General features: G+C 44.5%; 1 protein-coding gene across 3 annotated transcripts in view; it reads right to left on the bottom strand.

The window, feature by feature from the left end:
- The window catches only part of ECI2 (enoyl-CoA delta isomerase 2), a 75292-nt gene extending 58234 nt beyond the window's left edge, over positions 1-17058 (bottom strand). Inside the window, exon 1 of one of the 3 annotated variants that reach the window (XM_088471702.1) lies at positions 16842-17058. In XM_088471702.1, coding sequence (XP_088327828.1) covers positions 16842-16915 — 74 coding nt within the window. In that variant the 5' untranslated portion in view covers positions 16916-17058. The remainder of the gene's footprint in view (positions 1-16841) is intronic. The other 2 variants (XM_088471701.1, XM_088471703.1) reach the window with 2 other exon arrangements.
- Positions 17059-27471: the final 10413 nt, after the last annotated feature.

The following is a 27471-nucleotide window of genomic DNA, read 5'->3' as shown; positions in this document are numbered from 1 at the left end:
AGTTCAATTCCCAACCAAGGCCATATCTGTGTCCAGTTTGTATATTCTCCATACAGAGCCGGCAGTGGCAAGACAGAGATGGGCTGATGTCGCCGACGGCTCTGCTCTGGCTGCCCTATCAGAGCTATCAGGTCCGATCTACAGCAGCTCATACAGCCGGCAGCAGCGGGAGTGGGGAGCAGAGACAGTGGGGGCAGCAGGCAGTAACTAAAATAGCTGCTGGAGGACGGCTGCTGCATATGTCCAGCTGCAACAACCATGGGCTTTTGCAGGGTCCAGCAGGCTAAACCTGTCTGCAGGGAGACACACGGTGCCAAACTGAGCATAGAGTGAGGAGTGCAAGCATGGCATGGTGACGAGGTCACAGTTTTATTAGCCGGGTGAGTGCTGTGCAGGGGTACGGGGAGGTTGGGGATTAATAATGTGTGGCATAATGTGTATAAGGGCATTACTAATGTGAGGCATAACGTGTAAGTGGCATTACTGTGTGGCATGTGTATGAGGGCATTACTATGTGGCATAATGTGTAAGCGGCATTACTGTGTGGCATTATGAGTATAAGGGGAGCTACTACTCTGTGGCATTAGGTGTACAAGGTGCACTACTGTGTAGCGTAATGTGTATAAAGGGCACTACTGTGTGGTGTGGCATAATTTGAACTGGGGGTGCGATTGTGGGGCCACGCCCCTTTTTTTGCTGTCACTATTTAAAATATGTGGTGTTGGGGCACCAATGTTCTTGCTGGTACAGGGCACCAAAATGTCTTACAGCTCAGTGGATGAGAATTGCTGTGGGTGAGGGGTGATGAGTGTTGCTGTGATCTGTGCTGCTGGGTGCTGTGCTGGAAGAGGGGTGCTGGGCCAGAGGCAGAGCTGGCGGCGGTGCTAGGGATTAGGGTGTTACAGGCCCCTCCCACTATCCTAAAACATACTAGTAGGTTAACTGGATTGTAACAAAAATGAAACCTATGGGGAGATTTATCAAATCTTGGAGAGAAAGAAATCTGGTTCTGTGCACAGGTAAAAATACATGGAAGAGTTTGCAAGAGCATACAGATTCATTCATCCATTGATGGAGCACATTATCTGTGAAAATGGCAGTTTCTGGGTGGTGACCATGCATGCACGCGGAACTCTTCTGTCTGGCTGATTTGATCTGTTTCCACAAAGTTTGCTGCTTCAGTGTCTTTAGACCTTTTTGTTAGATGTTACTATGGTATACTGAAGTAAAATTACAAGCATTTCATAAGTGTCAACAGCTTTTATTGACAATTATATTAAGTTTATGCAAAGAGTCAATATTTGCAGTTTTGACCCTCCTTTTTCAAGACCTCTGCAATTCGCCCTGGCATGCTGTCAATCAACTTCTGGGTCACATACAGACTGATGGCCACCCTAATCAATGCTTGAATTTGTCGGAATTTGTGGGGTTTTGTTTGTCCACCCGCCTCTTGAAGATTGACCACAAGTTCTCAAGAGGATTAAGGTCTGAGGAGTTTCCTGGCCATGGACTAAAAATTTCAATGTTTTGTTCCCCGGGGCACTTAGTTATCACTTTTGCCTTATGGCAAGGTGCTCCGTCATGCTGGAAAAGGCATTGTTCATCACCAAACTCTTCTTGGATGGTTGGGAGAAGTTGCTCTTGGAGGATGTTTTGGTACCATTCTTTATTCATGGCTGTGTTCTTATGCAAAATTTTGAGTGATGCCCTCTCCCTTGGCTGAGAAGCAACCCCACACCTGAATGGTCTCAGGATGCTTTACTGTTGGCATGACACAGGACTAATGGTAGCGCTCACCTTTCCTTCTCTGGACAAGTGTTTTTCCAGATGCCCCAAACAATCTGAAATGGGATTCATCAGAGAAAATAACTCCTCAGCAGTCCAATCCCTTTACCTTTTGCAGAATATCAGTCTGTCCCTGATATTTTTTCTGGAGAGAAGTGGTTTCTTTGCTGCACTTCTTGACACTAGGCCATCCTCAAAAAGTCTTCGTCCTGTGTCATGCCAACAGTAAAGCATCCTGAGACCATAAAGTAGAATAAGCATTTCATAAGTGTCAAAGGCTTTTATTGACAATTACATTAAGTTTATGCAAAGAGTCAATATTTGCAGTGTTGACCCTTCTTTTTCAAGACCCCTGCAATTCGCCCTGGCATGCTGTCAATCAACTTCTGGGCCACATACTGACAGATGGCCGTCCATTCTTGCCTACTCAATGCTTGGCGTTTGCCAAAATTTGTAGGTTTTTGTTTGTCCACCCGCCTCTTGAAGATTGACCACAAGTTCTCAATGGGATTAAGGTCTGGGGAGTTTCCTGGCCATGGACTCAAAATTTAGATGTTTTGTTCCCCGAACCACTTAGTGATCAATTTTGCCTTATGGCAAGGTAGTCCATCATGCTGGAAAAGGCATTGTTCATCACCAAACTCTTCTTGGATGGTTGGGAGAAGTTTCTCTTGGAGAATGTTTTGGTACCATTCTTTATTCATGGCGTGGGTCCCCCTGGATTGCGTTGGTTGATCTGTCTCATGGCACCGCATTATAACACATTTTTCCTTTATAACACATTTTAACCCTTCACTGTGTGTTTAATATATATGTACTTCACTTTTTTATTTTCATTCTTTATATGCAGCTGCTCCTAACTATCTCTTTACACTGCACTTTTCTTACTATGGTGGTGCCCTGGGGCAGCTTGGCTGGGCCATTTTTTGGGGGTACTGGATTTGAACCCTAGTATGTTAGGGACCTACCCGAAAGAGGTTACCTGGATATGGTGGGTAGGCCCATAACCTTGGCCATGATTATGCTAAAAACCTCTATTGATTGCAAAATTATATTGCATTTATATATATTATTAATAATTTGGAGTTGTGCACCTGAGATTTGTCTTTTTCTGTGCCTTATCTCTCTTTACACTCCCACCCACTTTGCTCCACAAAGGAATCCAGCCTCTCCACCCGACTCATTACTTCCTCCCACTCCCATCTCCAAGGTTTTGCCTGTGCTGCTCCCTACCTATGTAACGCTCTCCCAATCAGACCCGCCAGCTCTCACAAAATTTCATATGGGCTCTAAAGACACTCTTCTTTATCAAAACCATCCAGCTCATCACCATACTGCTCCATGCTCCTTGCTTACTGCCTCCCCACCCGTCTTTCTGCCCCTCCCTTTAGATTGTAAGCGCTTATGAGTAGGGCCACCTTCCCCTGTGTACTTTTCCTTCCCCTACTTATACCATCTACATCTACTCCCTACAATGGTACCCTTGGATTTTGCTGTCCTGTTGCCTATTTGGGGGCAATTCAATTGTTTACAAGGCTATTTTTTAGGGCACATGTACGGAGCAGTTCAATTGTTGCTCCGGACATGCGAGATAGCCGCTGGCAAAGGGTGTGAGCAAAAATGTGCAATAACCAGGACTTTAGACTGGTTTAGCCATTTTACACAGCTAAACCCAGTCTAATGGGGTGTGAAGACCGTGTTTAATAATGGGCACCCAGAACAATTGAATTGCAACATTGGGTGCCCATTAATTATTGCCGCCCACACAACAATTGAATAGCCCCTTTGAGTAGTATGGCCAGTAATGCAGCAATGTTTATGCAATCTCCATGTCCTGCAATGATCAGTACTATAAGTCATTTTTTTCTTGTTTGTCTATGTACTTTGTAAGGTGATACAGACCCCTTGTGGTGCTATGTAAAGAATAATAATCACCATCAACATCCCAGTGCCGGCAGCTTTTGGGTTAAAAAAGTGAGTGTCTTTGACGGGAGCCCTGAATTTTCATTAAATTCAATATATTAATTTATACATACCCCAGTAACTTTTATAAAACACATTGTTATATATCTGTTTAGCTTGCTTTAGGCTTTCACCAATATATTTATATTTTCAAGCATATACTATTCTTATAGAGATGATCTGAGCTGTATACAAGGTACAAAAAGCATGTACAGGTTGAGTCTCCCATATCCAAAATGCTTGGGACTAGGGGTACATATTTTGGATATCGGAATATTCCGTATTTTGGAATATTTGCATAAAATAATGAAATATCTTGGGAATGGGCCCCAAATCTAATCACAGAATGCATTTATGTTTTATATATACCTTATACACACAGCATGCTGGTAATTTGATACAATATTTGTAATAATTTTGTGGCTCAAACAAAGTTTGTGTACATACCGTATATACTCGAGTATAAGCCGAGTTTTTCAGCACAAAGAATGTGCTGAAAAAGTAACCCCTCGGCTTATACTCGAGTCAAGTGTAGCGCTGACCGGACAGAGTTCGGTCAGCGCTACACACTGCCAAACACACAGCCGCCGGAGCCGGTAGCTGTGTGTTTGGTGTAATCAGCAGCCGCTGAGAGTCTGTCAGACTCTCAGCGGCTGCTGCTGCTCCCACTGCGGGAGCCATCTTCCGGCTCCCGCAGTGGGTGATGGGAGACACGTCGTCATGACGACGTCTCTCCCATGGAAAGCGGCCGGAGGAGCGGACAGCGGCGGGACCAGGAGCGGGAGTTACAGGTAAGTGATTTTTTTTTTTTAATTCTTGTCACGTCTCTCTCTACTGGGGGGTGGGGACTACAGGGGGCACTACCAGGGGGCAATTACTGCAGGGGGCACTAAAAGGGGTATTACCACTGGGGGAACTACCGGGGGGGGGATTACTACAGGGGTCACTACCAAGGGGGAATTACTACAGGGGGGGGATTACTACAGGGAGCACTAAAAGGGGGGGGATTACCACTGGGGGAACTACCAGGGGGGATTACTACAGGGGGCACTACCAGGGGGGGATTACCACTGGGGGAACTACCAGGGGAGGATTACTACAGGGGGCACTACCAGTGAGGGATTACTACAGGGGCACTAAAAGGGGGGATTACCACTGGGGGTACTACCAGGGGGGGATTACTACTGGAGGCACTGAAAGGGGGGATTACCACTGGGGGCACTACCAGGAGGGATTACTACTGGGGGCACTACCAGGGGGAATTACCAGCTCCTGCCATTTCCCACACTAGGCTTATACTCGAGTCAATAAGTTTTCCCAGTTTTTTTGGGTAAAAGTAGGTACCTCGGCTTATATTCGGGTCGGCTTATACTCGAGTATATACGGTACATGAAATTAATTTATGTTTCATATACACACAGCCTGAAGGTAATTTTATACAATAGTTAAAATGTTGTGCCTTAAACAAAGTTTGTGTACATTGCACCATCAAAAAGCAAAGATTTCACTATCTCAGTCATGTTAAAAATATTCCGTATTTCGGAATATTCCGTATTTCGGAATATTTGGATATGGGAGACTCAACCTGTAACTACTTTATGTTTAATTTGTCAGATTTTAATTTTAATCGATTATGGTGTTCTTTCTCCCTTTCTTGTTTACCGAAAGTTATGACTGTCATTATTGTGAATTCTGAAATAAGTCATGTATATGTTTTGGAATACAAAAGAGCAAATCATAGAAATAAAATGGCTTAGGGCACACATCCATTTGCCGATGTTACTGACTGATTGCATGATAACGACATCATTATCGTGCAATCACTCAGAAATCGTGCACTTTTTTGTCAGAAACGACCAGCGATGCGCGCTCCCGCTGTTCGTTTCCGACATAAATCATCGCACGAAAATGCTGTACCACCTGACGAAAATGTCAGGTTCAGCATGGTAGTGGATGATTGATGTGCCTACACTGAACGACTGAACGTTCAGTGTAGGCACAGCACAGACTGACAAAGGAATGCACGATTACAATTCCGTAATCGTGCAGTCGTTTTGATGTCTGCAAGTGGATGTGTGCAGTTATAGATCTTAGATTTATTTCTAGAGAAACAAACAAAAAAGTTATGCTTGAAAACATCTGGACATCTACTGTACATTATTAAAATGCATGCCAGCAAACACAATGTTGTTAAATGAATTTCATTATGCCAACAATAAACTAGAGTTTGTTTTTAATAAAAACTGGATTAGTAAATAATTGAGCTTCATTCTATATAATGAATGCCAGGTTATTTCTGCTTAATTAAAACCTGTAACGCCTTTGGGCTTTTACAGATAAAAAAATAAAAAAAATGAACATAACAAAACAGCTCAGCAAATTCATTGTATAAAAAGTCTTAGTATATGTAAGCATAATTAGATACATTTGCAGAACTTTAAATTACACATTTAAGCATATATTAAAGCAATGCCAAAAAAATATGGGGAATATTTTTCTGCCTCAGCTCTGGGCTATAATAAATCATGTAATGTCCACATAAATTATTGTGCAATGTAAAATACAACAAATGTGACCCTATTTACTGTACATCAACTGACTAGTGACAAGGTCTAAAAAGGTATTTGCATATATTCTCTGCATAAATTAAAAAAATAAATCTATTACTTTGTTGAACTTTTCACAACAGTCACTTTCCACCTACAATAAAGTGTATTTATTTATTGCTGCCTGACTTCGAGTGCCTCCTTCATGGTTGATGTAAACCACTGTTGTGGCATTGTCGGACTGTGTCTGTACAGGTTTTCCTTGAAGTATGTCCTGGGCCAGTATGAGGGCCCGGGAGAAAGCTCGAAGTTCTAATATGTTGATCGGCAGGGTTGATTCGACCGATGTCCAATGGCCCTTGAAGGAGTGTTGACAGGTCACTGCATCCCAGCCCCGGAGACTGGCGTCCGTTGTTAAGAGTACCCTGTCCAGGATCCAAAAAGGGGCAACCCTTGGTTAGATGAGATGTCCGTAGCCACCAAGATAGGGACAGACGAACCTCTGCAGAGAGCACCATCATCTGAGCCCTGATCCGAAGGGGCAACCCGATCCACTTGTAGAGTATTAGCCTTTGCAGAGGCCTGGAGTGGAACTGAGCTATCTCCGCTATGTTGAAGGTGGATACCATGTATCCCAGAACCTGCATTGCTGAGTGGACTGACTGTGGAGGAATCTGCGCACTCGTATTTGAAGTGTAGAGATCTTGTCTGATATCAGAAAGATTCTCTGATTCTGAGAATCCAGCAGGGCTCCCAGATGAACCATTCTTTGTGAGGGATTCAGGGAGGACTTTTTCCAGTTGATTAAACATCCGCGCTTTTGAAGTTAAGCGATGGTTAGCTGCAGATAGCGTTGAAGCACCTCTGCTGAGCAGGAGGTCATCCAGATATGGCAGCAGTCGGACACCCAGTCCACGCAGGTGGACTGCCATGATAGCCATAATTTTGGTAAATACCCGTGGAGCTGTGGATAGTCCAAAGGGCAGAGCCTGAAATTGGAAGTGTTGCTGTAGTATAGCAAACTGGAGATATCGCTGATGAGAGGGCGCTATACGTACATGTAGGCAAGCATCCTGAATATCCAGAGATACCATAAAGTCCCCAGGCTCCATAGCTAGGATGATAGAGCGTAGGGTTTCCATCCTGAACCTGGGTACCGAGGAATTTGTTCAGGGACTTGAGGTTGAGGATACGCTGATGAGACCCATTTGGCTTCTTAACCAGAAAGAGTAGAATAATAATCGGTCCTTTGCTGAGATAGCGAGACTGGCACAATTATCCCTGCTTGAAGCAAGAACTGTATGGCTTTCTGGATTTGCAGGGCTTTGGTTGGGCCTGTGCAGAAAAATTGGTGGTGTGGCAGTCTTAGAAATGAGAGTGCGTACCCATAGGAGACCACTTCTCTTACCCAAGCTTCCATGGTGGTATGACACCAGCACTGAGCCAACTGAAGAAGTCGGCCTCCTACTTTGGGGTTTCCCAGGGGGAGGCCCGTCCCGTTAGGCTCAGGGATTGTCCTCGGATTTTGAAGCAGGGTATCTGGTGGTCCAGGCCTGCTTGGTTCTGGACTTGGCGGTCCTAGTGGAAGCAGACTGCCTAGGAAAGGACTGACTTTTAGGCTTTCCTTGAGGACGAAAGGACCTAAAAGATGTAGACCGACGCTTTGTATTAGTAGATGCTGAAGGCAGAAATGCAGTTTTTGATGCCGCCAATGTGGTTACAATCTTGTCAGGGTCCGGGCCAAACAAGATTTCCCCGTTGTAGAGCAATACTTCTCAGCCCTTGTTAGAATCCGCACTGGCCTTCCATGAGCGTACGTCGGGCAGACAACGTCGTGGCTGAGACTCTAGATGTTAGGAAACTGGCATCCAATTTCGCTTCTCCAATATAAGAAACCACATCTCGTATGTGAGCTATGAAAGACTTCTGATCCCTAGATGCGTCTGAGGGAAAAGAGTCTTCAAGTGTGTCAGCCCAGCTCTCTATTGCTTTAGCCACCCATGCAATAGCCATGGTCGGACAAGCAACAGCCCCTGAAAGAGAGTACATCAATTTAAGGCAAGATTCAACCTTTCTATCCGTAGAGTCCTTCAGAGAGGAAACTGTAGGGATAGGCAATGTAGCGCCCTTGATTAATCGCGTAACATGGGAATCCACCGCAGGGAGAGTCTTCTATTTTGAACAATGAGCCACAGGAAATGGATAACAGGAGATCAGACGCTTTTAGGGCTGAAACCTCTTACCAGGCATCAGCCAAGCTGCTGCCATGATCTGACAGAGGAAATTCTGCTGAAGCCACTTTCTGTAGTTTAAACAGTGGGTGCTTTGATTTAGGGGCTAGTTCGTCATCTTCTATTAGTAATATGGATTTAACAGCTCGCACTAAAGTAGGAATATTCATTTTTTACTGACTCTCTTCCACCTCCAGAGGGTAGACAGTGTTAGAGATATCAGCATCTTCTGCCTCCTCAGATGACACCTCAGTATCTCAGAGCTGCGTGGTCTGTGAAGATAACACAGGATGCTTAGACGTTTTACTGAGTAGGAGCATCTCACCTTGCAACATAGTTTGAAAGACTGTAGAGGTAGCCACCAGACTCTGTACTTAGCACATAAATAATCTTGTATCAAATCCTCCTCACTTAAGCCTGCAGCACATAATTTGCATAAGAGGAGTATGGGTGCAGATGCTTGCTTGCTCCTCTTGCCCTGCAGAGTAGCTGCAGAGTAGTACAGCACACAATATGGCACTGGGTATAATGCAACCACTAGGTATGTAGAATACAATATACTGATCCTGTCTTATGCTTGGGCAAGCTGCAGGAGAGCACATCACAAATATGGCACAGTGCAGTAAACAACTGTATGTGACAACTCTCACAAATACAAGAGATGTGAGCACAAGAAAACCCTGAACACACCTGTATGTTAGGGCAAAGTAAGAAAAAAACAAGGGAAAGATATATGCTGACAGTATAGAGAAATATACAGACAGGCAGCGCTAGCATAAGTCATATACAATGCAGAAATACAATTGAACTGCAGAATGGCACTACAATCAACTACACAGACTCTGTAGTCAGACACTCAACATCTTGTAGGTTATAGTGCTACATAACCTGACTCCAGGGTGAGGTATGTAGGGGGACCGGACCCAGCGTTTCCCTGAGAGCAGTGGCTGTGCCTGAGAAAATGTCTGCCGGAGACATCTGAGGGGGCGTGGTTGAGGGAGCTCAGGGAAGCGAGACCTCAGAGGAATGGTGCCCTGAGCTGAGGGAAGGGACCGCTTTAATGGGGAAAGCTGACCTCCCCATGCCGATTATTAACCACTGGGACACTGGATTCCCACTCTATATGTACCCTATTGGTCTAGTGGATCACTGTGGACAAAGCCTGTGTTCACTCTCAGCACCTCCGGTCCGTCCCCTGAGACAGGAGGTAAGACTGCCAATCCGCTGGTTACCGCTCACGGTGACCCGCCTTACCTGTCCCCTTGCAGTTTGGGTCCGTCCGCAGGACTCGCTAGCAAGGTCCCCGGGATGCCCGCGGAAATCCCCAGCCGGAGCTGGCATTGCGGAGCCCGAAGGGGTGACTGAGCGGGAGCGCAGATGTCCTGCAGCCTACTGCAGAATGGTGACCCGACGAAACTGAGGTGCCTCTGGCTTGGGGGCGGGGTATAGGGGGAGGGAGGGACCGATGAATCCTGGGAGCTGAAAGCTTTAACTGCATGGTGCCCGGTTCTCAACCACCACCTACACCCCAAGGTCTCCCTATGGAGCCTGAAGAAGAAAAATAAATTATGTGCAGTAAATACAAATTATATTAAGATGAACAACACATGATAGGGGGCGCTCAAATTAATTCAAAAACATAAACTATAATAAGAATATTTAATAACATAAAATAGGTTCATAAAATATAAATTAATGAGAGATAGTTTTATATTAATTTAAGTTTTATGAACTATTTTATATTATTAAATATTCTTATATTATAGTATGTGCTTTTGATTTAATTTATGAGTGCCCCCCATAATGTGTATTCATCTTAATTTATTTTTTCATAGCCATTGGTAATTCAGATTTACCTACTGGAGGCTGCTGTTACTGAATCATACAAATTGACAGTTGTTTAAATTGTTGCACCTAGTTCTAAATATTTTTAAGATAAATTAGATCAATAAAAATACATGACTAGGATGTGTGGAGTCAAGGATGACACCAAGGCAGCAAGCTATATGGGAGAGTGTGAGGTTGTTAAATCTGAGGGAAACAGACAGTAGAGAGATGGAGGGGAAACAGGTTGAGCTCCGGAAATGTTGAGCTTTAGGTAGTGTTGGGACATCCATGGTGGAGATGGAGGAGGGGAAATTGGACAGCTGGGATTAAAGAGAAGGAAAGGATCAAAAGGTAGATTTGTGTGTCTTTGCAAAGAGATATTACTGGAGGCTGAAGGAAAGTACTAGTTCACAGAGAGAAGATGTATAAAGAAAAAAATGCTGAAAGTTGAGGGTTCCCAACAGATGTAGGAAGTAGAGTGGATGATGTGTCATTAGTTGAGAAACTGAAGAAGTATTCAGAGGTAGGAGGTGATCCTGGAAAGAATAATTATGCGAAGACAAGAAAGTGGTCAATTGAGAGGATGAGTCAGCAGAAGTGCCCCTTTGAGTTAGCCAGGAGTAAATCATTAGTCAAGTTAGTAAGGGCAGTCTCTGTGAAATGTAGAGGACAGAAAAGAAACACGTCAGGAGGTTGCAGACAAGCAAGTCGAGTATTTTAGAGGTAACCAGGAGGACAGAAACAGGGCAGAATCCAGAAAGAGAGATAGGGTTGGGATACAGTAGTTCAGTGGTTCTCAAACTCGGTCCTCGGGACCCCACACAGTTCATGTTTTCCAGGTCACCCAGCAGGTGCACATGTGTACTCATTACTCACTAAGACATGTTAATAGATCCACATGTGGAGCCGACTCTTTTACTTGTGATTCTGTGAGGAGACCTGGAAAACATGCACTGGTTGAGGTCCTGAGGACAGAGTTTGTGAACCTGTGCAGTAGTTTAATGCACAGGTTTTTAAACTCGGTCCTCAGGACCCCAAACAGTGTACATTTTCCAGGTCTCCTCACAGAATCACAGTAAAATAATTAGCTCCACCTGCGGATCTTTTAAAATGTGTCAGTGAGTAATGACTACACCTGTGCACCTGCTGGGTGACCTGGAAAACGTGACCTGTGTGGGGGTCCTGAGGACAGAGTTTGAGAACCACTGGTTTAATGAGATTAGTGTATGCTTGAAGACGATAGGAAAAGTTTAGACCAAAATCCCTGTTTATATGGGCCTCAAACAAATGGCAAAATCAGTTCAACATTTTAATGTGAGATGCCAGAAAAACAAAAATTCTAGGAATGACAATAGGTGCTTGCCTGTAATTAGGAAGCAAATGGCATGGTTACTGTTTGCAGCGCTATAGTAGCACATGCTGTAAGTCAACTCCAGCCAATCTTTGTTCACTATTTAGAAAATGGAACCATAGCACAGTAACCAATGACAGAGCATATTGCTGTCTATCAATTTATTGGCATATGGTTCAATACCTAAGGGACAGCAACCTGGTGATTGTGTACTCTCAGGACATGAGGCTGTTATAATGACTTGATGCTCTATACATTGCAGGTATGTCAGGGGAGTCTTATGAGAGGAAAAGGTCCGTGTGCAGTCTGAGGGGCCCCATCCCCTCCTGCCGAGGAAGGTGTCGTGTAGACTTTGGCACTGTGCTAGAGGCTACTGTGAACACGCATATCTCTGGGAAAATGGCATTAATGTATATAGGAGATGTTGGGACTGTATGTGATTAGATGAAGTGTTTCTCTATCTCTCTATTCAGGACTATTAACAGTTCATGCTTTACAAACCACACGTGGATCTTTTAAAATGTGTCCATCAGTAATGAAACCCCCTGTGCACCAGATAGATGGACTGGGTAACATGAAATGCCCAGGCTCCTGAGAACTAAGATTAAAAATCACTGGATTAGATCAAGTATGGGCTGTTAAATTGGAAATTCAAGTGGGAATGTACATAGCAGATAATGGGCAGTATATGATAGACATTAAGGGGGAGATTTAATAAACTTAATTATCTCTCTCCTTACTTTTCGCTTCGTATCGCATTTCATTTACCTCCATATTTATATAAATTTTGCTGCCAGGACAACTGGAGTGATAACAGGCTGCCTGACGAGTTGTAACTCACTAGAGTAGCGGTGAGGCAGGCAGGCTTCTGTCAGACAGGGTCAGGAATCCCGGAGCTGGCTGTGTGCCTGGCTCAGCTGCGGCGGTTGCGGGAGGGCTGGGCAAGTGAAGCCGTGACTGTGATCTGGGAGGGGGAAGGGAGGAGAAGACGAAACTGGCTGCTATGCGTTGTGCGACGGGGGAGGAAGTGGATCTGACGGCTGGCAGCCGCTGTTATGTGTGCTACGGGAGGAGTCCGACTGCTGCTATGCCTTGTGTGTGCGGCGGGGGTGGGTAGGGGATCCGCCGACTGCTATGTGTACTGGGGGGAGAAGGGGTTGTTGGCCACTGCAGTTGTTGTGTACTAATATTATATATATCCTGGACTTAATGAATCAAAAATAGTGCATCTTTATTTCAGCCGACGTTTCAAAGCCAGAAAGGCCTTGTCATCAGGGCGTAAAGAAAAAGTGTAATTATATATATATATATATATATATATATATATATATACACACACATACACACACACATACAGTCATGTCCATAAATATTGGGACATTGACAAAATTTTCATATTTTGGCCTCTATTCACCACCACAATGGCTTTGAAATGAAACAAACAAGATGTGCTTTAACTGCAGACTTTCAGATTTAATTTGAGGGTAATTACATCCAAATCAGGTAAACGGTGTAGGAATTACAACGGTTTCTATATGCGCCTCCCACTTTTTAAGGGGCCAAAAGTAATGGGACAAACTAAACAATCCTAAATCTAACTTTCACTTTTTAATACTTTGTTGCAAATCCTTTGCAGGCAATTACAGCCTGAAGTCTGGAACGCATAGACATCACCAGACGCTGGGTTTCATCCCTGGTGATGCTCTGCCAGGCCTCTACTGCAAATGTCTTCAGTTCCTGCTTGTTCTTGGGGCATTTTCCCTTCAGGTTTGTCTTCATCAAGTGAAATGCATGCTCAATCGGATTCAGGTCAGGGGATTGACTTGGCCATTGCATAACATTACACTTTTTAGCCTTAAAAAAACCTCATTGGTTGCTTTTGCAGTATGCTTCGGGTCATTGTCCATCTGCACTGTGAAGCGCTGTCCAATGAGTTCTGAAGCATTTGACTGAATATGAGCATATAATATTGCCCGAAACACTTCAGAATTCATTCTGCTGCTTTTGTCAGCAGTCACATCATCATAAATACAAGGGAACCAGTTCCATTGGCAGCCATACATGCCCACGCCATGACACTACCACCACCATGCTTCACTGATGAGGTGGTATGTTTTGGATCATGAGCAGTTCCTTTCCTTCTCTTCTCTTCCCATCACTCTGGTACAAGTTGATCTTTGTCTCATATGTCAATAGGATGTTGTTCCAGAACTGTAATGGCTTTTTTAGATGTTGTTTGGCAAACTCTAATCTGGTCTTCCAGTTTTTGTGGCTCACCAATGGTTTGCATCTTGTGGTGAACCCTCTATATTCACTCTTGTGAAGTCTTCTCTTGATTGTTGACTTTGACACATATACATCTACCTCCTGGAGAGTGTTCTTGATTTGGCCAACTGTTGTGAAGGGGTTTTTCTTCACCAGGGAAATAATTATTTTGTCATCCACCACAGTTGTTTTCCGTGGTCTTCCGGGTCTTTTGGTGTTGCTGAGCTCTCCGATGCATTCTTTCTTTTTACGAATGTTCCAAACAGTTGATTTGGCCACACCTAATGTTTTTGCTATCTCTCTGATGGGTTTGTTTTGTTTTTTCAGCCTAAAGATGGCTTGCTTCACTGATAGTGACAGCTCTTTGGATCTCATATTGAGAGTTGACAGCAACTGATTCCAAATGCAAATGTCACACCTAGAATCAACTCCAGACCTTTTACCTGCTTAATTGATAATGAAATAACAAGGGAATAGCCCACACCTGTCCATGAAATAGCTTTTGAGTTGATAGTCCCATTACTTTTGGCCCCTTAAAAAGTGGGAGGCACATATTGAAACTGTTGTAATTCCTACACCGTTCACCCGATTTGGATGTAATTACCCTCAAATTAAATCTGAAAGTCTGCAGTTAAAGCACATATTGTTTGTTTCATTTCAAAATCACTGTGGTGGTGAATAGAGGCCAAAATCTGAAAATTCTGTCAATGTCCCAATATTTATGGACCTGAGTGTGTGTGTGTGTGTGTGTACACACACAGTAGATACACACTATATATATACATTCAGGGGCTCCCTACAGATGGATAATGTTTCCAGCTTCTCCGTAGAACAACACTGCTCGATCACCATCAGGGAATGTACCGACACCCACGCTTTCCGACCCTCCCCGGCGCTTTCTCATGGTCAGCCTGGTCATTCACTCAACTGTAGCAGGGTCTACCCTTATTGCTGACACGCTCAAAGTACTGTCCGTTGTCAGTTATTCCACACAGCCGGTAATTACTACATCTTCAGCCATACGGGGATATAGAAGTGTGAATGCCGATTTACATGCTTATTTCTTATACTTTGTGATTGTGCAATGGATGACTTTTGAATGCGTTTTTTAAATGTTGTTTGATATGCTCCTTGACTAAAGGGGTGTTATGCTATATATGAATTTGGTATGAAATACCGGCGGCTCAATAGACGCCAGTTCATATCCCGACAGCGACATCCCAATGACCGAAGATCCCGACAGGGGCGGTAAGTACCCCAACCCTCTCTTAGTGGGGCCAAACCCTAACCTCCCCCTAGTGTTAACCCTAACCTCGTTCCGGTGGTGCCTAACCCTAACTGCCTTGTTCCTGCACCCTAAACCTAACCCTCCCAGGGGGGCACCTAACCCTAACCCCCCTCCTCCTCGTAGCCTAACCCTCCCCGGGGGATACCTAACCCTAATCTCCCCCCGGGGGTGCCTCCACCCCTCCCCGCAGCACACTGCAGCCCACGGTAGGGTCGGCACCCGGCAGTTCACCGCCATAAGGGCATGGAGCATTTTTTGCCGCTTTGGAATCGAGCAGGGTGCGGCGCCTTGCTATAAATAGCCTAGCAGGAACACTACTTAAGTACTTTTTTGCAGCAGCATGCTATCTATACATGAATGCATGCTAAGTATTCTTTTTTTCTTATATTCAATGTACAGATGTGTCCTTGCTCATCTAGCCTCAATATGCCATGCAGCGCGATATGCCTGGCGTGAGTGAGCCGTCCGGTCCCGTGCAGCTCTGCTAATGTTGGGCTTTTTTTTTTTTACTGAAATGCGATGAGACTAGGATGCACCAAGAAACTGCGCTGATTAATTTGATATGTGACACTTGTATATCTGTGTGTCACTGAGACTGTAAACAGAACTTGCTGTGGAAAAAAGCTGTGGCTGTTGCATCGTAGCACTTCGCATGCTGATTGAGAGATTAATGCCAGGTACACACTAGACAATATGTCGTCCGATCCGCCTGGATCAGACGACATATTGTGCACATCGTCTAGTGTGCACCCTCGATGTCACTGACTGCATGCAGGTCCAACAGGCAACATAGCTAGCACTGGCCATGCCAACGAATGCAGCATAACCCCCTGGTCGCTGCTGGCATCGGCAAGTGAGTATGCACTTGCCGGGTGCCGTCGCTTACAAGGTCGGTACACACTAGACATTTTCTAATGTGTACCGGCCTTAAGTCGCATTTTCGGCAACAAATTACGCAAAAATTTGCCTTGTGCTAGCAGAATCTAAACGGGACCAGACACTCCAAGAGCGGCTGTTTGACACGACTGCAACAAAGACGAGTGAGGACACATCTACTATATCGACGGTTACCATGTTGATATAACGACAGTGCCAACAAGAAATTGTAACACTAACATTTGTATTGTTGCCATGTCATACCTAAGCATAACATTCAACATTCTGGTGTCGACTTTACGAATGCCAACATGGTGACTGCAGTTTTTCACATAGTGTTGTGCTCTATTTTACAGATAGCAAAAATATATTTTCTTTTGACAGATCTTCTCTTTTCCATTCTCAGTCCCATTTCCTGAGTATTGTCCTTGTCAGAACTGCCAGATGTCATTCTCTGTGTAACTTCATTGTAAGGTTATGAAAGTTACACAGCTTTACATGCTTATGAAAGGTACTGACCATCTTATACATAAATGTGTGACTCCATTCCCATACAGCACGCTGGGAAATAATTATCAGCCATTTCAGAAGATAACAACTCTGCATGTCAGCAGCAGGAATGTTTCCTTACACTAATGATGGACTTGCATGTAACGACCAAATACCCGTAATATTTGCTTGTTTAGTTACATATAAAGATCGAGGCTCACCTGATTGCACTAGATATTGGGAGCCTCAGTATGCTCTGAGCACAAAATAAGGCAGCAGCAGCCATAGATGTCATCTGAATGATAGGCAGCAGCGACAACCAGTGAGGAGACAGAGAGCAGTCCCCACCTCTTCCCTCCTGCCACTGCAACACACACACATATAGTCAAACACACGAGCTGCAGGATCACTGCATACAATTACTACAATGGAAGATGTAACATGTTCTCTGATTGGACATTGATTGCAGCTCGGATCGACGTCAGTGTTGTCCGACCAGGTTCCTTATTTCTCAACCCCCTCTGCTGGCAGACAACAAGTATTGCTTTAATTTCTGTACACCATAGTAAATTATTTTAACCTATGACAGTGTTTCCCAAAGTTATCCCTCAGGGACCACCAACAGAGCATGTTTTCCAATTTCCCTAGCTGGTGCACCTGCTGACACATTTTAAAATATCCACAGGTGGAGCTAATTATTTCAGGGATACAAAAGGTCATTTGGTCGACACTAAAAGGTTGACATGGAAAAAGGTCGACATGGAAAAAAGTTAGACAGTACAAAAGGTCGCCAGGTACAATAGGTCAACATGAAAAGGATGGACACAGAAATGGTTGACATTTTTTTTTTTCTAACCATAATCATTATCTTAACCCTAACCCTCCTCTTTTTGCCTAACCCTAAACGTCAGGGTAAGTCCCTAACCCTAACCGTCCCTCCTAGTGCCTAACCCTAATCAGAAAAAATATGTTGACCATTTCCATGTCGACTTTTTGTACTGACTAACGGTTTTCATGTCGACCTTTTGATGTCGACCAAATTAGTGTCGAACTTTTGTATGGAACCCATTATTTCACTTGTGATTCTGTGAGGAAACCTGGAAAACATGCACTGGTAGTGCTCCCTGAGGAATGAGTGACACATACAGACAACCCTAATTAATAAATGATCAGTAAAACAGCCAACGTGCCAAAATATATATAAATAACATTGTGCCACAAGTCACAACGTAGTAATTATAGTCGTAGCATATACATATAGCCTCATATGCCACTGGGTAGACAACATGTACCTCCCAACTGTCCCGCATTCAGCAGGACAGTCCCATTTTTCTGGGACTGTCCTGCTGTCCCACCCACGGGCCACAGTGTCCCGCGGGCGAGTGAGGAGCACATGGGTAAGCAGCAGCATCTATTCACAGTGTAGAGGGAGCCTGGGGGCAGCCCAGCATCTCAAAGAGTGCTGGGCACGCACCCACAGTAACATGAATGATGGGATGCCACAAGACTCTGCCCCCTCTCCACAAAACTCTGCCCCCTTTCAATGAGACCCCTGCATACCACTGTGGCTCCCTGGGGTGTTGCAGTGCTCTCACCGTGGTGCCATGGCAGCCGGTGGCCTAATGAGATTGCCCAGTGTATTTTTTTTTATTTCAGTGCACGGGGTGAGAGGGGTTATGGCACAGTGCGGAGCGAGAGGGGGGGGGGGGGTGGTGGTTGATTGTGATGAGTGGAGGGAGCATGCAGGAGCGGTCCAGCAGTGTGTACATCATCTTCACATAATATTAATTCATCCCTGCTGGAATCCACCATTACAGTTACCTCTGTATTTTTTCCAGTTTATTTGATTAACATAATCTTTTTCACTTTTGAGAAAGTAGCCTCCTAAGCCGATTGCTGATAAGGTTACCCGCTGTGCTGAAAACTCTTTCTGAGTACACACTGGAGGGTGGGCAGCTTAAGTAATGCAAAGCCAGTCTATACAAGGGCCTCCAAATTGCATTATTTTCTTTCCATTAGTCAAAGGGACTCCGTGACATCCCATTTGTATGGTGTCATGAAAATAATCCTCCATCGTTCTTTGGATGGTGACCCTATCAGATGGAGTCGTTATAGAGTCACTAATTTTTGGCAATTGTTTTAGACCTGACCAGATGTCAGATGTCTTCTGCATCACCACTGGGTCTTTTGGGAAAGCTGAGTTTTTTCCTGGCAGCGGTCTGAGAAACTGAAGGAGGAGATGTCATCGTGTCGTGTACCACCTGAGCTGCCAACTTGCCCACCAGGAGCTCTTTGCATCTCCTAAGATCTGGGTCAGTTGGAAAGAAAGGCACAACATACGACTTAAAGCTATGATATTGGCAACCCTTGGATCCTTGTGAAGTGTACAAAGGACAGTGGCGTAACTACTGCCCCCGCAGCCCCCGCGGTGGCTTGGAGGCGCTGGGTAGCTTGGGGGCGACAGGGGCAGTAGTAGTAACTACGGAGGGACTGCACCCCCTGCACCCTCCATCTGCCGGGCACTCACTGAGTGTGTTACCAGCGGGCGCCCGGCTCCTATTCAAACCCCCGGCGGCAGCCGTAGGACGGAGCTCCCTCCGTCTTCCGGGTCCCGTAGGGCACTATGGGAGTGACGTAATGACGTCACTCCCATAGTACCGACGAGCGGACGCCGGGGACGGAGCTCAGGAGCTCCCTCCGTCTTCCGGGTCCCGCAGAGCACTATGGGAGTGACGTAATGACGTCACTCCCATAGTGCCGAGGAGCCGACGCCGGGGTATGGATGGCAGCAGTACTGGAGCGGGGATAAAGGTAAGTGTTTGTGTTTTTTTCTTTTGTGTGTGTGTGTTTGTTTGTGTGCGTGCGGAGGGGGGGAACAACTACACGCGGCTAACTACAGGCGGCTAACTACAGGGGGCTAACTACTAGAAGGGGCACTACAGGAGGCTAACTACAGGCGGCTAACTACAGGCGGCTAACTACAGGCGGCTAACTACAGGGGGCTAACTACTAGAAGGGGCACTACAGGGGCCCTGCATAATGGGCACTACTACAGGGGGCACTACTACAGGGAGCACTACTTTAATGGGCACTACTACAGGGGGCCCTGCATAATGGGCACTACTACAGGGGGCCCTGCATAAGGGGCACTACTACAGGGGGCATTGCATAAGGGGCACTACTACAGGGGGCATTGCATAAGGGGCACTACTACAGGGGGTATTGCATAATGGGCACTACTACAGGGGACATTGCATAATGGGCACTACTACAGGGGACATTGCAAAAGGGGCACTACTACAGGGGGCATTGCATAATGGCCACTACTACAGGGGACATTGCAAAAGGGGCACTACTACAGGGGACATTGCATAAGGGGCACTACTACAGGGGGCATTGCATAAGGGGCACTAGTATAGGGGGCATTGCATTTTGGGGCACAACTACAGGGGGCACTGTATAAGGGGCACTAATTTGATACACAGTTTACAGGTTATAAACTATGTTCCCAATAATCTGGTTCTACACGGACATAAAAACTGTGCAACCTGTCTTGAGCTGAGGTGACGGACTGGCAGGAGCAGAAAGGAGGGTTGGTGAAGTACATCTATCAGGGTGGGATGTAATGGGCATTACTGTTTGGCATAATGTGTATTTGGCATTACTGTGTGCACAATGCGCTTTTCGGGGCATTACTGTGTGGCATAATGTGTAAGGGGCATTACTGTGTGGCATAATGTGTTGTATGTGGCATTACAGGGTGGCATAATGTGAAATAGGGGCATTACAGCATGGCATAAATTTGTTATAAGCGCTTTACTGTATGTCATTATGTGTTATATGTGGCATTATTGTGTGGGATGTGTAAGGGGCATTGCTGTGTGGCATAATGTGTTGTAAGGAGCACTCCGGTGTGGCATAATGTGTTGTAAGGGGCATTCCGGTGTGGCACACTGTGTTATAAGTGGCATTACTTATTGTGTCATAATGTGTAAGGCACGTTGCTGTATCATGTAACCACACACCTTAAACATAGTCTTTGGGTGTGTTTGATCTTTTGGCGCCTGAAACTTTTTTGGCATGGGGGAGCAAAATTTATAGTTACGCCACTGACAAAGGACTTGATCTACAAGTCCTACATATGGAATCACTTTGTTTCATCTCTTCCTTCAATTTCTCAAGTTGATTTTCCAAAAGCTTAATTAGGGTAAATCACCTGACTCAAGCTAGCAGTGTGTGAACTCACTTCACAGGTGGCTACGTCAAAGGGTTTGAGCACCTTGCAGAAGACGGAAAGAATTTTCCACTGTGCTGGACTAAGCAGCACTCCCTTCCCCTCTCCCAATGTCATGGCTTGTTCTATACCTGTGGATGGCTTTTTGCTGTTCATTCATCTGCTGAAGCATATAAAGGGTGGAATTCCACCTGGTTACCTTCTCTTGCTTCAGTTGGTGGCAGGGCAAATTCAACTGTTCTTGCAGCTGCTCCAATCTCCTGCATGCTGTGGCTGAATGGAAAAAATGTCATGAAATTTTTGGGGCTACAGACAGAATCTCATGCACACCCCTGTCATTTAAAAAAATAAAAAACACTATACCACCAAGTTGATTGTATGAGCAAATCATGGGATGTGTTGGAATTCACCTAGCTGTAATGCTCTCACAATATTGGTGGCGTTGTCAAAAGTCACAAATCCTGAGGAGAGTCCAAGTAGGGTAAGCCATTTTGCTGAGAGGTTTTCAACGGTATGCCTTTAGTATAGCCGGAGGTACACAGAGTAGCCTGCCTCTGAATGAGCTGGTGTTGTTAGTTATATATTGCTGCTGCTGAAGGCGAATCACCCACCCAGTGGGCTGTCACAGTCATGTAATCTTTAGTTTGCCCACTACCACTTGTCCACATATAATTACTGAGGATATTGAGGATGAAGGTGTTGGCGGTAGAGATTGCAGGTGCTGGGATCTAGTTGAATTTGAGAGAAGGGAGCTAGCTGATGCTGGACTGATTGTTGTTATCTATTTAGCACCAGTTTCTGATGTTGTTTAAAAGTTTTCATGAGCTCGCTGCAAATGACGTAACAGGGAGGAGGTTCTTAGATGGGTAACATCCTTACCTCTACTTGCCATGGTTTTACAAACGGTACAGATGGCTTGACAATTGTTATCAAGATTTGGGTAAAAATTATTCCACACATAAGAGGTGCATTTGTTTGTCCTATGGCATGACAATAGCCTTCCTCTTATAATGGCCAAAATCTGCTCCACTGGTGCCTGACTTACACAAACAACATCCTCATTAGCGCTATCGCCAGCTACACATCCCCCTCATCCTCTTGCACTTCCTCGGTGGCATCCTCAATCTCTATGTCATCAGCTATATTTGTGCTGCTCATCCCCACATTTACAGAGGGAGCAGAAATGGTGGAATACGGTTTCTCTGCGAGTACAGTCACACATAACACTCTTGGACACACTTAGACTCTCCTCAGGGACTTGTGACATTTCAGTTTCTGAGAACACAGTTTGTTCTACTGCATTAGTCTTTCATTTTATTTACACTCCTTTGAGTGAAAAGGTCTTGCATCATCATGAAAGGCAGTGGAAGATGCATCACTGACACTTGCAGAACCACCACTCATAAATAAAGGCCAAGACCTCAGTCTTTCCTTGCCACTGCATGTGGTAAATGGCATGTTGGCAGTTTTATGTTTTTCTGCACCACACTTTCCCTTTATTAGATGTGTTTTTTTATTTAGCACTGTATATTGCTTTTTTTTATTTAAGATGCCCTGACTTAGGGCGTGATTCAGACCCGCTCGCGAGCACACAGCACTTGATGGTCGATGGTCCTCAACTGCGCATGTGCCGCCTCCGGCGTGCGCATGCATTAGACCCGTACTGCGATGGCAGCGCTGTCGCAATGGGTTTCGCTACAAGATGGGCGGCTGTCGATGTTGATTGACAGCTCGCCCCGTGTTGTGGTGGGGAGGGGGGGTGGCTGCACAAGGCATTCCCTTAGGAATTTGTGTGCGGCCCTACTGCCATCACTCGTGATGTCAGTAGTGGACTTCCTGCTCTATTAGAGCAGGAAGTCCACTCGGGGCTTGCGAGAGCTGAGTCACAAGAATCGCCAGGTCACCTGCAAAAGTTATGGTTATGGATGGTCACCCACAGCTAAGTGAGTGGCATGGAGGGCGAAAAAAAAACCCCAAACCCCGCCCTGATTCAGAGCGAGCGCAAATAGCGAGCGCCTCTGAATCAGGCCCTTAGACCCTCTATGCCCTTGAGCATCGCCTTTAGTAGATGATGTTGAAGGACTAGCATCGTCATCGTGACTGGTGACAGCAGCTACAGCAACAGTATTTGGTTGCTCTTTTCTAAACTGAACGTTATCATTTTTTTTTCAATGCGCAGATCACTGAACGTGAACAAAGTGCACTAGGGTAAAGCACACCAAACAGTACAAAGAATAATAGATCTGTATTTTTTTAACTTTTCAGCTCGGTTCAAAAGTGTACAAACATTAGAAGGAAGAAAATCTTTATTTTTCACTTCATAGGTAAATTTTCACTGTGGAAATTCAAAGGGGTTTTACTTTATTATGTACGTGAATAATAATGCACAGGGGTACAGCGCACACAAGTTGTGAAAACTTAAAGTTAAAATAATCATTTTTTTTTTACTTTATTTAAAATGTTTACATTTTTAAATTATTGTTTACTTTTTCCATAACTGACAGAGACAATAAACAATGTAGTGGTGCTTGTGAACAGTCACTTTAGATGGAGACAGCACAGCTAATTTACAGCAGAATACAGCGCAGCATACAGCAGCATACCCCTATATACACTGACTATACAGAGCACAGCCACTTGTTAATAAGTCTGGAGTCTGGACACAGCACAGCCAATTGAAGTTAAAGCATTGACTATACAGAGCACAGCTTGTGAGTCTGGACATAGCACAGGAAATACATCACAGTACAGCGCAGCATACAGCATTGTGCCCATATATACACACTCTGACTATACAGAGCACAGCCACATGTGATTCTGGAGTCTGGACATAGCACAGCCAGTATTGACTATACAGTGCAGCACAGCCACTTGCGAATCTGGACACAGCACAGCCTATACAGCAGAGTACAATGCAGCATACAGCAGCATTCCCCCCTATACACATTGACTATAGAGAGCAACACAACCACTTGTGCGTCTGGACACAGCACAGCCTATACAGCAGAGTACAGTGTAGCATACAACAGCGTGCCAGACAGTGAAATGGTGCAGAGTCACGGTTGCGGTGCCTTATATAGTATCCAAAACCCACGAGAATCCGACGCCGCAAATATGACATTTTGCATCAAAGTGGAATCAGAGTTAGACAGGAAGAACCGAACCGCCACTCGGATTGACTCGGATATCAGAAGTTCAGGATGGTTCAGATTACAGGTAATCCGAACCACTCATCTATAGTGCAACGTGGTCTCATAAATGGCTCCCAGGAACGAGTTATCAATCAAAAAGTAATCTACCACAGTCGCTTTAAAAAATGCAGGGCATAGTTTGCGAGAAATTGCTCACCTGGAGAAGGTTTCTCTTGGCGGCGTGCAGTGTACAATCAAGATATGCCGTAAACAACAGAGTACATGATCGCCCATGACATGTACAAACTCGAGTGACCACAAAACAGGAGGACAAATTTATGAGGATAGGGAAAATCTTACCTGGAATCGATGGTCTGTGATGAGGGGGTAGGGCTTCACAACGCACTTCTATGATAATCCCATCATTTGGCCTGCCTAGCCTAATGGGGCCTAATGACTCAGATAGTCCTGCTCCACTCTTATCACCGCCCACCTACATCTCCTCTCCTGGCTTCTCCGGGAGGAGAAATACATTAAGTAAGCAAGAATAGGTAGTTGGTGCTAAGGCCGTGGCAACGCGATCACGTAATTGTGGCCCCGCCCCTGATAGACAATTCAGCGATTACCAGAATTGTGAAGCAGAGTGATCGACCACCTGAACTGGTCACTTCACTCAGGAAGTGGGTGGCGGTTGGCTTCTGGAAACTTGCCTACTCTTGTGGGGAGAGTAAGTAGATATGTTTATATTTGAGTGTATGTGTACATACTGTGACAGGGTTAGCATAATTCCACATGAAGTAAATGTGGAATATCAAGGACCTCCTGGGTTTGACAGAGCAAAGGCAGTAGGATTGTGTAAATGTCCAGTTCAGGTGTTGCCTCAATCAGTGCCAGGAAAAGTCAGAAGATTTCAGACACCAGTTAGAAGCTAGTTTAAGAACTGCAGAGAGACACTGGGGAAAACTGAACGTGACGGCGAAATAGTCACCCAGCTTATAGGCCTGGGGGTGGTTAGTGTTAGGATTCCTGGGCCTGCGAGTCCACGTAAGATATATTGCTGTATTGGAGGACTTTGTATGACATCTTGCCTGTGAAACTGCCATATCCTATGTGTGCCTGCCTGTGGGGAACAATAAAAGCTACTGATGGATTTTAGCCAGTCTATGTGATTCTTGACTATCTATACAGTGTATATATCAGTGTATATAAATATGCTATACTAGACAGTGGCATAGCTTAATTCCAGTTGCCCGGAGGCAAGATAGATGTTGGCACCCCATGATATTAGTAATTATTATACTAAATTAATTTATTTTCATGTAATATTCAACCTCTCCATCTGTATGTTCTGTAATGTGCCCCTCACCTCCCCGACCCCATTAGTGACTACCTACTTTAAAGTAGAGTTGTGCGCCGACCCCCGTGTTTTGGGTTGGTTTTGGATCTGGATCTCCCCTGGTTTTGGATCTGGATCTTTTTCCTTGGTGTTTTGCTTTTAGGTTTTGGTTTTGGATCTATATTTGTTCCAAAAAAATTATTTAAACAGCTAAAACCACATAATTTGGACCTGTTTTTATTATTAACCTTAATAACAATAATTTTCAGGCATTTCCATGCATTTTTAGCCACCTCACAATATTGATTTCACTATATTTCGCCAATACAGGCCAAAGGCTGCAGCGAGCTGGATGGCTAAAGTAAGAAACAGAGCAGCAGCACAAACGCACGGCAGTTTAAGAAAATATAGGACATCTATGAAACATTGCCACACAGCAGTGCCAGTTTAATAAACTATAATAATGTCAGTCGGCAATGCCCCAAATTGTGCAAAATGTAAAGATAAGGAGGTGTAAGATGGAATTGTCCCTCCCACTCACTCTTATGTGGGATATTAAAAAGGACATGCAGTTTAACAAACCAAGAACTTTAGCAACTAGCTGTTTAAAACTTTCAATTGGAGAAATGGAAGAATCCGTGATAGATGGTTTGCACACAGATTTAATATCTCATTGAGTAATGTCCGTCTCCACAGGATAAAAGACTGATGTTTTGATTAAATGTAGTCTCCTGCAGTGTCACGGCAAACAGCCGCGTTATAAATACCTGATCAGCTGAATGGTTCCAAGTGGCAGCCTGAGTCAGGTACCCCTGCATCGGCAGTATCAATTGGCTCCCGCAGTCTCCCGATAGTCTGGCTGTATAATGTGACCAAGACTGACAGGATGTGTGGCTGTGAGCGGCGTAAGAGCTTGCGGCGTCTTCTCCGTATTGCGGGTAAATGAACCGGAATGACACACCAGTGTCTAAATCACAGATTTTTGGTGCTTGTTATCCAGATGTCACTGACGCATTTTTCCCTTGCATATGGAGGGCTTTGTCAAAGAGTAATGATGGTTTGAATTCTTCTATATATACCCACACCAGGGCAAAAATAATTTAAACAGATGATCACAATTGATTAATTGACTAAGGCGCAATCCACCTGTTGTGCTTAATTGTTCTAAGATTGAATACATGGAACAATACCATTTAAAATCATTAGCACTATACTGATACTTATTAGTGCATATATCCATGTATGCATATTCCGTCAGAATGGAACAAATACTTATTGAATAACACACATACATAAATATATGAACCTTACCTTCCACATGTGTATTAAAAAAACACTTCGACTGCTATAATCAAAAAGAATTAAACTAGTAACCTTTGAATAAAATATAAATATATATATATGTGTGTGTGAATACACTCTTAAATCACCTGAGAACCAAACCCCTGACCTTATGCACACCAAACAGTCAGCTTTACCCCTGCTCTACAGGGGTTTCTGTTATTCTTAAGTATCACCAGATACCATGTATTTCCATTTCTCCGATTGAAAGTTTTAAACAGCAACCAATGAACTTATATGTATCATAAGGAGATTTACTACATACTTTCCTTAGTATGATATATTCTTGCGGGACAATATTTTATATTTATTATTTGAATGATAGCCTGGATTGATATCCAGATACCTATCAATCAGCAGTTTATTTATCAGTAAATTAGCATGCTATGTATTTTCATTGTTTTATTATTATGTATATTTATGTGACTTTTCATATGTGATTAAAACCAAAGTTTCTTGGTAAATCCTGACTGCTATATAGTATTTCTGCCACCTAACAATTTGGGTATCTAGAGCGCAGTCCCATTTGTATGTTGTTTATTGAGTTTCTTTATTTAGGTGTGCACTCACCTAAAGTGTGGACATGCAGCTGTTAAACTAGGAGGTTATCAAGAGACATACAGGCCTTGATTCAGAGCCGGATGCTCTGACCAGAGCGCTCGCTCTGAATCAGGGCCCTCCTCTATTAAAATGGAGCGTCCTCCTGGACGCTCGTATAGCTGTGGGTGACCACCCACAGCATATACGAGCGTCCAACAAGATGGTCGCGATGGTCTTGACCATCGCGACCATCGGACTTGCGAGTGAAA

The sequence above is a fragment of the Taudactylus pleione genome, unplaced genomic scaffold (genome assembly GCF_031769625.1).
Source record: "Taudactylus pleione unplaced genomic scaffold, aTauple2 ptg000116l, whole genome shotgun sequence".
Classification (NCBI taxonomy): Eukaryota; Metazoa; Chordata; class Amphibia; order Anura; family Myobatrachidae; genus Taudactylus; species Taudactylus pleione.
This window is presented reverse-complemented; position numbering and strand designations above follow the sequence as displayed.